At 41.1% G+C, this 13,765-nt stretch overlaps 1 protein-coding gene across 1 annotated transcript; it reads left to right on the top strand.

The window, feature by feature from the left end:
- Nucleotides 1-7: 7 nt before the first annotated feature.
- On the top strand, nt 8-1,673 carry LOC112219353 (14 kDa phosphohistidine phosphatase). Its single transcript, XM_024380522.2, has 3 exons — nt 8-311; nt 658-785; nt 988-1,673. Exons 1-3 carry the CDS (start codon nt 146-148, stop codon nt 1,078-1,080), a joined length of 387 nt encoding a protein of 128 aa, XP_024236290.1. The 5' UTR covers nt 8-145; the 3' UTR covers nt 1,081-1,673.
- The last annotated feature ends 12,092 nt before the right edge of the window (nt 1,674-13,765 follow it).

Here is a 13,765-nt window from a genome sequence, read left to right on the forward strand (position 1 = left end):
TCCGGAAGTGTGTTACAGACCATTTACCATAACTGTCCACATTGATCATCGCAGAAAGAATTATCTACTATTTCAAATTGAAGAATTATCAGCTGTGCGAGATAGAACTCTACGTTCAATTTCGTGAAAGTATTTTCGTGAAAGAATGTGTACTCAAACGAAGGCTGCTGCTCTCATTGCGAACATTCCAGAGGCAGAAATCGACCCGACTGGTGTGTTCAAATACGTTCTCATTCGAGTACACAGTAAAGAAGACGGCGACGACTCGAGCGTAGATATTGTACGTGGATATGCCTGGGCCGAATATCATGGTAAGAGTCCAATATTGTCATGTTTTGTATTTCAGAGTTGGCTAGCTAGCTAACTTCTGTATGATTCATGTCCATGTTACTGTCCAATTCTACATAGCCTAGTAGCTACTCATACTGTACTGATACCTACGAGCCAGTAGGTGGGGCCTTTGTCACTGAAAAATGCCAGAGCAGTCGGTCAGTATTGGTTTGGCCTCCACTGTACAGCAAAAATAATTACACCATGTGACTAGTTTTCTATGCACGTCACAGTGCTTTTGAAATATGTTGTATTTTGAGAGTATTTTCAAGAGCCTTGTTCTTAAACTTTGAGTACAGTGCCGATCTTGTGTTTTTGTCCCTGCAGCTGATATCTATGACAAGGTAGCAGAGGAGCTTGAGAAAGGAGGGCACCTAGATTGTGAATGTATTGGAGGAGGAAGGATTAAGCATGACTGCCAGTCAAAGAAGATCCACGTCTATGGCTACTCCATGGTAAGAGAATGCAAAATAATGTTATTTCAGTGGAACTCATGTACACCCATTGATTGGGTCTTCTAGTACATTTGTGACCATAACAATTCATCCAACATTTTGATACATTTTCTAATACTGTAAGACTTATATTGCATCTCTTAAGTTTTGTAATTTACTAGCAGCCAAGTTATCATCTCAATTCCCTTCTTGTTCTTTGTAGGGCTTCGGAAAAGCAAATCACGCTGTTTCCACAGAGAAACTGAAGGTGCGCTACCCTAAATACGAGATCACCTGGGCTGATGAGGGATATTGACCTACACTGGACCCGTCTTGGTTCAGGCCTATCTCCTTTCTGTGTCAATAAGTGTGGGCCAATAGTACACAGCAGAACCTCAGTGGCATCACATTATGTGAGATCTGAAGACAAACCTGTCAGTACAAAGCTGAAACTGGGACTAAGACTGACACAGTACCTAGTTGCTGACTAATATAGCCAGAACAACAGTGCTTGATTTTCTATTTTGTTTCAGTGAAACAATAGATGGAAAACATATTACTTAACAGAAGTCGTTTTATGTTTAAACATAAAATGAATAAATGCTTGCGTTGATTTAATAAATGGTAATGTATGCTTTATTAACATGAAGTCATGTAGCTAAGGACATTTACATCATATAATACCGGTACCTGAAAAGGATCAAGTATGAAATTCCATCTCCGGTCATGGAATCATAAAACTATTATCATGTTGAGCAATGTCGATTTCAAAACACAGGGGAAGTAACGCACTCCATCTTTCAAAAATAATTTCCTCTGGTTTCAGAACAGAAAAACTCCTCTGTCATTACTTTTGTCTACTTTATCGCACTGTGCGTCTGTCTAAATAAAGTTCATGTTGTTTTGTCAGCCAGTTAACTTTAAACTACTGATCAACCGCTACGTGGGTAATGTGGGTATCAAATAAGGTCAGGTGAACTCTGTGATCTGAAATGCATTAACCTCCGATGTTGCCATACAAGCTACCATGCAGCTGTGCCAAACAATGTTAGGCATGTAAGAGCTGTCACACTACCACATAAGAGGTCGACCGATTATGATTTTAACGCCAATACCGATTATTGGAGGACCAAAAAAGGCCAATGCTGATTAATCGGCCAATTTGTGTGTATGTATATATATTTGTAATGAATGATAATTACGACAATACTGAATGAACAATGAACACTTATTTTAATATAATACATAAAATCCATTTAGTCTCATAAATAATTAAACATGTTCAATTCATTTTAAATAATGCAAAAACAGTGTTGGAGAAGAAAGTAAAAGTGCAATATGTTCCATGTAAAAAAGCTAACGTTTAAGTTCCTTGCTCAGAACATATGAAAGCTGGTGGTTCCTTTTAACATGACTCTTCAATATTCCCAGTTAAGAAGATTTAGGTTGTAGTTATTATAGGAATTATAGGACTATTTCTCTCTATACCATTTGTATTTCATATACCTTTGACTATTGGATGTTCTTATAGGCACTTTAGTATTGCCAGCCTAATCTCAGGAGTTGATAGGCTTGAAGTCATAAACAGCGCTGTGCATCCCAGCATTGCGAAGAGCTGCTGTTTGAATGAATGCTTACTTGCTGCTGCCTACCACCGCTCAGTCAGACTGCTCTATCAAATATCAAATCATATACTTAATTATAATATAATAAACGCATAGAAATACGCGCCTTTAGTCATTAATATGGTAAAATCCGGAAACTCTCATTTCGAAAACAAAATGTTTATTCTTTCAGTGAAATACGGAACCGTTCCGTATTTTATCGAACGGGTGGCAACCCTGTCTAAATATTATGTTTACATTGCACAACCTTCAATGTTATGCCATCATTTTGTAAAATTCTGGCAAATTAATGACGGTCTTTGTTAGGAATAAATGGCCTTTCAACAGTTCGCAACGAGCCAGGCGGCCCAAACTGCATATACCCTGACTCTGCTTGCACTGAACGCAAGAGAAGTGACACAATTTCCCTGGTTAATATTACCTGCTAACATGAATTTATTTTAACTACATATGCAGGTTTAAAAATATATACTTGTGTATTGATTTTAAGAAAGGCATTGATGTTTATGGTTAGGTACATTATTGCAACGATTTTGCTTTTTTTCACGAATGCGAAGTAGGCTGTGATTCGATGATAAATGAAAAGGCACCGCATTGATTATATACAACGCAGAACAAGCTAGCTAACCTAGTAATATCATCAACCATGTGTAGTTAACTAGTGATTATGTGAAGATTGATTGTTTTTATAAGATAAGTTTAATGCTAGCTAGCAACTTACCTTGGCTCCTTGCAGCCACAAGGTCCTTTTGATGCTGCACTCGCGTAACAAGTGATCAGCCTGCCACTCAGTCTCTTCATGGATTGCAATGTAATCGGTGTCCAAAAGGCTGATTACTGATTGTTATGAAAACTTGAAATCGGCCATGATTAATCGGTCAACCTCTAGTATGTGTATATAAAAAAATATATACAAAATATGGCAAGTCTACACTCAATCAAGGACCTAAAATATACACATAAAGATGAGCAAAAATGACAGTGTAAAATAAATCATTAAAATACTGAGGTATATTGTATGCTAAAAAAAAGTAGGAAAATGCTTAAATTTTATACTAATACAATTGCTCAGAGAAATAAATGTTTAACAAATCCTATATATTTTTCTCAAAAAGATAGGCATTAAAATTATTGACACTAGAAGTCTTCTGGGATCCACCTGTACCCAAATACCCGAGACCTGATCCGGGACCTGAGTGGGTCCGGATCCAAAATTCTAAGGGCGCTTTCACATATCCCCTTATGATCTGGATCCTGGAGCATTTGGTACCCTGATCCGCACTGTAAAGCATGTGAGAAATCAAATTGACCCTGGCTGAAACGAATCTTGGACCTGCGTGAGTGGGTAATGGGTCCAAGACCAGAGTACCAGGTATTGTGATGCGGCAGCCCGAGTCACGTAGAACTTTTTTGCCCGTTGTAAACAAGCTAGCTTGCTAATGTCATGTAGACTGTGCGTCTTGCTAATCACACCCTGAAAATTTTATTTTCAGATCTTGTGAAAACAAAATGTATTCTGTAGAATTCTCACAAACTCTACAGGAAACTTAAACCAGGGTATCGAATTTCATATGTGAAAACGCCCTAAATAATTTCATGGGTCTGATATGATTTGCACGGGTCTCTGGTATGTGTCATTTTAACTGACTTGTCCAGAAGGACCCGTACAGATACAAACACAACTGCCGCAGTAGAGCGAGAGAGAGGCATTTTTATAATTTATGCTGGTGCTCTTGCTTTTCACGAGAGTGGCGCATTTAGCTTGTTGTTGTTGGCCAGTCATAAGTAATCAAAGCGGCAATCAGAACTCCATGTTCATGTCATCTGACCAAAGCACCGGTTCCAATCCAAGTGCCAATGCAGTTTAGCAAACTCCAGGCGTTTACATTTACGATGTTGACTAGATAAGCTCATGCGTAGGAACACGTCAGGTTGGTTCATGGTAGTGACTAAAGTGAAGGCAGACTCTCCCAGCAATGCTGTAATGGTGTCTCCCATGATGAAACAGTCCTCTCCATCCTGCCGAATGCATCTCAAATACATCCTCTGGGACCCAGGTATCAAATCATACAGTACATTGAATCAATAAAAAATGCTTGGTTTTCTGATCTTACTGCCCTTGTCCGACTACCTTATACGAACAGCAGTTTTACTGTCAAGGGTTAGCAAATGTGCCACACTGTGCCCCTCCCCCAGTACAATATAACATTTTAGATAACCAAATAACAAAGGTTAGATTTATCATTAGGCTTCACAGGGCTGCAGCCTGCCCCACTGTAGGCCTTTGTGCATAGGGAGGGCTCTCATCAGGTGGTGGTGTTGGCATCCTGAGAGCATCAGTGTGCGTGGCTGGAGGCCACCTCTTCCTAGGTCGCATCCCCGCCTCTTTCCAGATCCACTCCCAACACGCTGAGGGTTGCTGTGGAGACGTGGCTATAGACTCTTGGTCACCTATTGGCCTTGGTCAGGGAGGAGGACCAAGAACTTTCTCCCCCGATTGCTCAGTTTGGACAAGCGGACAGCTCTAGGAAGAGTCTTGGTGGTTCCAAACTTCTTCCATTTAAGAATGATGGAGGCCACTGTGTTCTTGGGGACCTTTCCCCAGATCTGTTCCTAGAGGAAATCCTGTCTCAGTGCTCTATGGACAATTCCTTCAACCTCATGGCTTGGTTTTTGCTCTGACATGCACTGTCTACTGTGGGATCTTATATCAATATGTATGTACCTTCCCAAATCATGTCCAAACGATAGAATTTACCACAGGTATACTCCAATCAAGTTGTAGAAACATCTTAAGTATGATCAATGGAAACAGGATCCACCTGAACTCAATTTAGAGTCTCATAGCAAAGGGTCTGAATACTTATGTATGTAAATTTCTGTTTTTTATTTTTAATAAATTGTTATTATTGGGTATTGTTTATAGATTGATGAGGAAAAATGTTGTTTAATCAATTTTAGAAGAAGGCTGTAATGTAACAAAATGTGGAAAAGTCAAGGGATCTGAATACTTTCCGAATGCACCGTATGTCTGAGATTATATGAACATGACTGGGCATTCAAACATATTTGTATCCATTCATCATCATCAATAGCTTCTACCAGGTCTTCCTCACATTTTTTGTTTTACATGTTTTGTGTCATTGGGAAAAGCCTCTATCAACCCTTGATACAGTTTGGAAATCAACTTTGGAGGTTTGTCAGACTGCCTTAAAATAGCATCTGGCTTGTCCAGTCCTGCACAGAGAGGGGAATAAACTGTTGTACCTGCAAAAATGCCCTGCCTGCCTGATCCTGCTGAGACTCCTGACACCATCTCATCCTCCTAAGATGGGGCATGACAAAGAATTACCATGGTTTACATTTATATATTTATATTATTGATAGGAATTTGATGAATAATGACTAAACAATATCTACATTTAAATAGAACTATAACTAATTAAACTCTACCCTGTTTTATTATACCTGATTAATAAAGTTAGTTCATATGGAAGGGATTATGTAGCATGAACAAGGAGTAATTAAACATATTAAACACCATTCCAACTCGGTTGGGGAGGAATGGGTTGTGGGTTTTAAGTAAGCAAAAAGGATCATTAACCTATATTTGAACCAACTCAACTATAACTCTGTGGCAATCAAATAAGACAGCGAGAGCCTCTCCAGGTTTTCCATATCTGCAACTGTCTGCTAAAGTGGTAATAAATTATGGTGAAACTTCAGGAGTTAATCCAGTTATATTGTGTGTCATGTGTGTGCCCTGGTGAGTTGGAATTCACTTTTGAACCTGCTTTGTTTTGGTCGAGAAGAGGAGATTCATTCTATAATCAATGACGTCATATTTTGTATATAAACTGTTGTTCGTGGTTCCATGGCAGCGTGCTCCGAGAATAAATACTATTATCTAATTTTGATAAGACTGGTCTCTGTCTATTTTATGCAAATAAGAATCTTACAAATTCTTATAAATAGACTGAGTGATTTTAATTCATGAACACATATAGGAATTATGAAATTTCGTTGACAATTATCCAAGAATAGAATCAATGGTTCAATAATTCAAACAACCATTATTCCCAGATCCCAGACTGTAGCTTTATACTTGAGATTCTGAACTTTATATCAATATCTGATATTGTTAATATACTGCAAAATTCACCTGAGCTGGCCTTCCCTGGCTGTCTGACCCTGCTGGGACCCCTGTCACCATATGATCCTGCTAAGACATGATGAGTATAGTGTTGTGTACTGACTGTGCACAAGAGTGCAGAACCTGCAGGTGCCGACACAGATCATTGCAGCAGGGTTGGCATTTTTCATTCTGCGGGCGGTCAGACAGAGGACTTTGGGAAGAAAATATTTTTGTTGTCCCACAGGCTATTTAGAAACGGTCCTCTTCCTGCTTTAGATGCGTTAAAATAACATGTTTTTTTAGCATTTAAAAAAATATATATATATATTTTTATTTATCTTTATTTTACCAGGCAAGTCAGTTAAGAACACATTCTTATTTTCAATAACAGCATGGGAACAGTAGGTTAACTGCCTGTTCAGGGGCAGAATGACATATTTGTACCTTGTCAGCTCGGGGGTTTCAACTCGCAACCTTCCGGTTCCTAGTCCAACGCTCTAACCACTAGGCTACGCTGCTGCCCCATTATTCACACACAGAATTTGCTGCTTCAACTTCTGTAGACTACCTTTCCTAGTTGGGCGTGAGAGTTCAAGTGCTCCTAGTATGTGTGGTCTCATTGAAATAGAGGAGGCTACCAACACGAGCGGGGAATCAAAGCATCAAATCAAATTGTATTTGTCACATGCACCGAATACAACAGGTGTAGAACTTACAGAGAAATGCTTTCTTACTGTACAAGCCCTTAACCAACAATTCAGTTCAAGAAATAGTCAAGAAAATATTTACTAAATAAACTAAAGTAAAAAAATATATATAAGTAACACAATACATTTACATAACAATAGGAGGTTATATACAGGGGGTACTGTAACATATATACTGTATCTATTTACCGTTACTCTGTCCCCTTCCCATCTTTCATCCAAATTTCCCCTAATCTCCTGGGCATCATTGCACTAACGATACCAGTAATATCTGTGACTTTCATGAAGACTGTGCAGATAAAGATGACGAGGCCAAGTGTGGTGAGTACTCTGGGTTTATGACATACACTGAGTGTACAAAGCATTAGGAACACCTTACTAATATTGAGTTGCACCTCCATCTTCTGCCCTCAGAATAACCTCAATTCGTTGAGGCATGGACTTTATAAGGTGTCAAAAGCGTTCCACAGGGATGCTGGCCCATGTTGACTCCAGTGCTTCTTCCCAAAGTGGTCAAGTTGGCTCCATGTCCCTCAGAATGGCACAAATGCACAATCCATGTCTCAATTGTCTCAAGGCTTAAAAATCCAGTCTCCTCCCCTTCATCTACACCACGTGTCAAACTCATTCCTCGGCGGGCTGAGTATCTGCGGGTTTTTGCTCCTCCCGTGTACTTAATTGATATATTAAGGTTACTGATTAGTAAGGAACTCCCAGAAAGTGAAAGTGCAACTTTCACTTTCTGAAATGGCATTTTTGTCTCCCCCCAGTTTTATCATTGGAATGTGATATAAAACGAGGCAACAGTCTGCTTTAGGACCATGTGTACACATCTGAGTGGTCGGGTAGGCTGTTTGGAGTGTTTATCCTTCCGATCAGTTATACGTGGATATGTAGTATCGGCGTTTGTTGCTGTCAAGTCATGCCTATGTTTGCTAATCTTGCCAATGAAAAAAATCCTTAAAGTTATTGCAAATATCAGTCCGTTGTGTGATTGAATGAGCCATCTAATTCAATGAATGGAGCTGAGTTTGCGTTTTTGCCCAAAATGTCATAAGGTGCTCCAAAGCTTTTTTACTGTCAATCTTTATATAATTCATATTTGATTCATAGTAGAGTTTCTTCTTTTTATTCAGTTTAGTCACAGGATTTTTCAATTTGCAGTACGTTTGTCATTCGGTTGTGCAGCCAGACTTATTTACCATTTCTTTTGCCTCATCCATCTCCACCATGTAATTGCCCGTCAATCTCCGGGGATTTAACTGTTTTTACGGTCATTTTGTTAATGGTGAATGCTTACTAGTAACTGGAATTTCATAAATGTGTCAAGCGCAGCGTCTGGTACACACCACAGACCAGCAAATATTTTTTACATCATCAACATAGGAATCACTACAAAACTTATTGTATGACATCTTATATACTATATTAGGCCCAGCCTTTGGAACATTGGTTTTCCTAGATATGTCTACTAAACTCAGCAAAAAAAGAAACGTCCCTTTTTCAAGACCCTGTCTTTCAAATATAATTTGTAAAAATCCAAATAACTTCACAGATCTTCATTGTAAAGGGTTTAAACACAGTTTCCCATGCTTGCTCAATGAACCATAAACAATTAATGAACATGCACCTGTGGAACGGTCTTTAAGACACTAACAGCTTACAGACGGTAGGTAATTAAGGTCACAGTTATGAAAACTTAGGACACTAAAGAGGCCTTTCTACTGACTCTGAAAAACACCAAAAGAAAGATGCCACGGGTCCCTGCTCATCTGCGTGAACGTGCCTTAGGCATGCTACAAGGAGACATAAGGACTGCAGATGTGGCCAGGGCAATAAATTGCAATGTCCGTACTGTGAGACAACACAAGGGATATTGTAGCTTCCATCATCATGGTAGTGCTGCTGCTGGCCTCTCTGGGAGCCTTGCTGTACTACTACCTGCACATCCAGGACAAAACAAAGGCAATGACTGGCTGGGCTGTGGACCGAGGTTTCGGTGACGACACATATGACCTACGCCTCACAGTGAGTATTATGGTTCCACTATTTCTTGGTTGTTTCTGGGAGGTTTTCATCGCTTTCAAGAACAGTTCAAGAGACAGTTCAGGAAGGTGATTCTAATATTTGTAGTTGTCTTATCATTCTCCTTTTGTCAATTTTCAGCAGAGCGACCGGGCTTCCAGTCCCGGTACAACCAATAGCATAGGTTTTCACGAACGAAGACTACGTCCCTGTAAGCACACTCTGAATTAATGAACTTCTATTCACTTATTTATTCTAAGCTATGCTGCTCTGTGAATAACCTATGAATATCTGCCTTTGTGTGTCTGCAGGACTCCACAGAATTAGTGAGGGAGGAGATGGTGTTGAAGGGGAGAGTCTGCAGCCTAGTGGTGGCTTTGTGAAATTTAGGCGATATCACAGCAGAAGAACTGCTTGTGTTGTCTTGCACCTGACACACACACACCTCGATATCAGGATAGCATTGACTTCCTAACTGTGAGTGAAGTGTCTATAACATCCACTGAACACGTTCACAAACCCCACACACACATACACTCATCCATGTACCATTGCAATCAATGGAGCAGCTGCAGATTCGACTGACTGAGTTCTGAAGTCTGGGACTTCTCCAGGTGGACAGTCCGGATAGTTGGAGGTCAAAGGAGCAAGAGGTGAGATGGCTCACTGTATGCATTTCTAACTGCCAGAGCAGGAAATTGCCCCTTCTGTCTTCAGAGACAAGACACTGCTCTGTTGTGGTAATCCTACTAATAGAGTTAGGGTGTAGAAGAAATGGAGAACGTGTCTGACGTCGAATCCTATCGGTTAGCTACAGTGCTGAATTAAATGTATAGGTTATTGATATGAGAGCCATGCTGTATAGCTGTTTGTCATAGAGTGCGGCTGGTCCAACTTCAAGAGAGACGGAAGACAGGGAGAGGGATTGCATGCCCTATATTAGAATGTGATAGGTGCCTTGTTAAAATTGCCTTCCAAATAGAGTACAAATGTTCTGGGGCAAATAGAAGAAGACTATAAGAGGAAAATGAAGAGCATGTATTATCAAGAAAAATGTTATTGAAATTGTTTCGAGATGATGACTATTATTCATTAAAACAGTAAATGTCATGCACCACATTGCTTCAGTTTAGTTTTACAACAAATATAAATTAATTTGCTTATGACACATTGTGACAAGTGACATCGATGGTGCATATTCATATTAAACTGTCAGACCAATTTGTAGGCTAATTATAAGTCTAATATGTCATCATTTAAGTCAATTGCATCCTGTTATTTATCTTGGCTCCCTGGTCAAGAGTACAGGTGGTGTTGCCCTGGTCAAACGAGAAATTCACTTGGGAAAAAAGATGAACAAGGGAATGACGATATCGCCCCTAGCAACCCCTACATCTCCACGGCAACATCCTCCCCGGTCCTCTTCTCTTCGGTGGCATCAATCACACAACCTGTTTTCGATCAGACCACCAACTCCTACAAAAATGGTTGGGTTACACACTGTATTGACAGGTGTTGTGGCATAAATTCGGCTGTAGCCTAGCCATAATCTATAGTTAGATCAGACTATTGCACGGGCGGTTAGGCTACCTAATGACAGCGCACACATCCATATAGGTGGGTGGTTGTAAGGCGCAAATTAGGAGGGAGCTGGCCTCGAATGAAACTCGGATGCAATTCCATAAAAACTAATTATTTAATTGCTCTTGAATGAAAATAAACATAATATTCCACGCGCTTACACCGATCCTGGCTCCCGCTGCTCGGACAACCTCCATTCCAGGCTCGTGCCATCCGCCCTCTTCCAATACCTTAACAGATGTGGTGCGCGGATAAGCTTTTTTTCACCTGCAACTTCCGCAATTGCTAAGAATCCACACGCAACCGCCCTGATATTATACACGACCCAACGTGCATAGAACTATCAGCTTTTATGATGCGTTTTTGATGAAGACAGCATCTCTACATATGGTATATAACGGTGAGCATTGCAATCTCTCAAGATGCAGAAATAAATAAATCATACTTCTCCACTCTTGTTCCCAAACCCAAATTAGCCTACATTTGGTGTATAATTTTACTTCAATAAATGCTTTATTCTGCAGAAGTTAAGGCTATGTGATAGGTTATAGATCTACAGTTAGTGTCCAGATTTCCGTTACAGTGCAATTAGTGCAATCAATCACAGTAGTGAGGGATGTGTCATAATGATTAAGTTAATTAGAATAAATTGGGTGAAACTGTTAAAAAAAACAATAGCTTATGGCATATTAAATCAATTAGGCTATTGTTATCATATAGAAATTATTGTACTGTTGTACATAATATTAGCATCAACATACATTATTGTTTAATTCAATTTCACATGTTTAATTGTTTCGTGTTTCATTTCATATTTGTTACATGTAATCTTTTGGTTCAACCTTAATGCATAATAAGCATCATCAACACAGGGAACATATTAGGTGTACAAGCTGTATAAAGAATATATCAATTTATAAGACACAGGTTCTCTGCTAATTACCCTGCAGGTTTATTTTCTTGTTCTTTCCCCTGCAGAGTGTAAGAGTATCGTGGCGTTCTAATACGTTGAGACATGAACTGGAGTTCCTTAATGGAGTTACTCCATCATATGGTGCTGTTTTTACTGCTTGGATATTAAACCCGGCTAGGTAGTATTGCATTTCTCGTAAAACAAATCAATCAAATCCATTACCTGGTTGCTGTTTTTTTTGTCTGCCTGCTTTTCCCACAGGGGTCTTCCCCAATTTTTGCAGAGGTACTGGGTAATTTATCTCTCACCGGGTTCCTATTCCTCCAAGCGGATCATGACATAAGCTCTCCCAGGGTGTCGAACCCTTGCTTCATGGCCTTGTTTGTTTGGCTGAGCTAATGGCTTCCCTTTGTGTGATGGTGGCTTCCCCCCTGGGGATCCGCATACCTCGTGCACTGTCTGGGTTTGAGCCACATGGAGAGGGCGGTGGATCGCCCTACTGGATGCCTGTTTTGTCTGGTGTTCTCAGAACGCCTGCACCTGGTGCGATTGGAGGCCATGCGCAAGTGTGTCAGCCAGGCTTGGGCTCAGACTGGGGACGAGCTCCCTCCTTCACGAGTGGTGCACCAGTGAGCTGTTAGCCCCTCTACTGGGCCCAATACCCCTCCCAGGAAGCGTGGTCGGCGCCACTACAGGCAGAGCCCATCTGCTGCCAGTCCTGGACGGGGGCAGCACTCGGAACCTCTGGGACCACCTTGAACAGGGTGCATGCCCTGCATCAGGAGGTTGATAGCTTCGATGGCGCTGACAGCTGTTCCCTGTTGACTAGTGATAGGCTGTTCCTGGGGGATGATGGTGGCACTGTTCATCACGGTGAGCGGGGCTACCAGGCTGACAGGCCATCAGAAGCCGGCAGCGGGGCTTCATCACCCCCAGCGGCTCGAGAGGCTATGAGGAGCCTACTCACTCGGGTAGCCACTGCACTGGGAATCAAACTGGTGGACAGTGATGACTCTCCATCTGTCCCCATCTCTGCTGAGTTCCGTGAGGCCTTGCAGGAGAGCTGGGTCTCTGCCAGGGGGCGCTTCCGACCCAGCAGAGACTGGACCATGGAGTTATGTTGCGGGCGCAGAGTCACTCGGCCCCCGGGAGTACCCGACCATGGACACCATGATAGCTGACATGGTCCTCCCAGACCGGGAGATTATAGGGCGGAACCCACGACTGAAGCCAGCATGCCCCCGAGACTTTTTGATGCCGACATGAAAGCCACATATGGTCCGTCTGCTCTCTTGGCCGCCTTAGCAACACGGCCATACTGCTGCAGGTCTACCTGCAGACTCTGTTGCCCTGGCTGCAGGAGGGCACACTTAACCAGCATGGCTACCACAGAATTCTGCAGCAATATGCCATCCCATCTGCTTTGTGCTTAGTGGGAATATCATTTGTTTTTCAACAGGACAATGACTCAACGCACCTCCAGGCTTTGTAAGGGCTATTTACCAAGAAGGAGAGTGATGGAGTGCTGCATCAGATAGCCTGGCCTCCACAATGACCCGACCTCAACCCAATTGAGATGGTTTGGACCGCAGAGTGAAGTAAAAGCAGCCAACAAGTGCTCAGCATATGTGGGATACACAGTTGAAGTCAAAAGTTTACATACACCTTAGCCAAATACATTTAAACTCAGTTTTTCACAATTCCTGATATTTAATCCTAGTAAAATGTTAGGATCATCACTTTATTTTAAGAATGTGAAATGTCAGAATAATAGTAGAGAGAATGATTTATTTCAGCTTTAATTTATTTCATCACATTCCCAGTGTGTCAGACGTTTACATACACTCAATTAGTATTTGGTAGCATTGCCTTTAAATTGTTTAACTTGGGTCAAACATTTCGGGTAGCCTTCCACAAGCTTCCCACAAAAAGTTGGGTGAATTTTGGCCAATTCCTCGTAACTGAGTCAGGTTTATAGGTCTCCTTGCTCGCACATGCTTTTTCAGTTCTGCCCA

This window comes from Oncorhynchus tshawytscha, linkage group LG20 (assembly GCF_018296145.1).
Source record: "Oncorhynchus tshawytscha isolate Ot180627B linkage group LG20, Otsh_v2.0, whole genome shotgun sequence".
NCBI classification, from domain to species: Eukaryota; Metazoa; Chordata; class Actinopteri; order Salmoniformes; family Salmonidae; genus Oncorhynchus; species Oncorhynchus tshawytscha.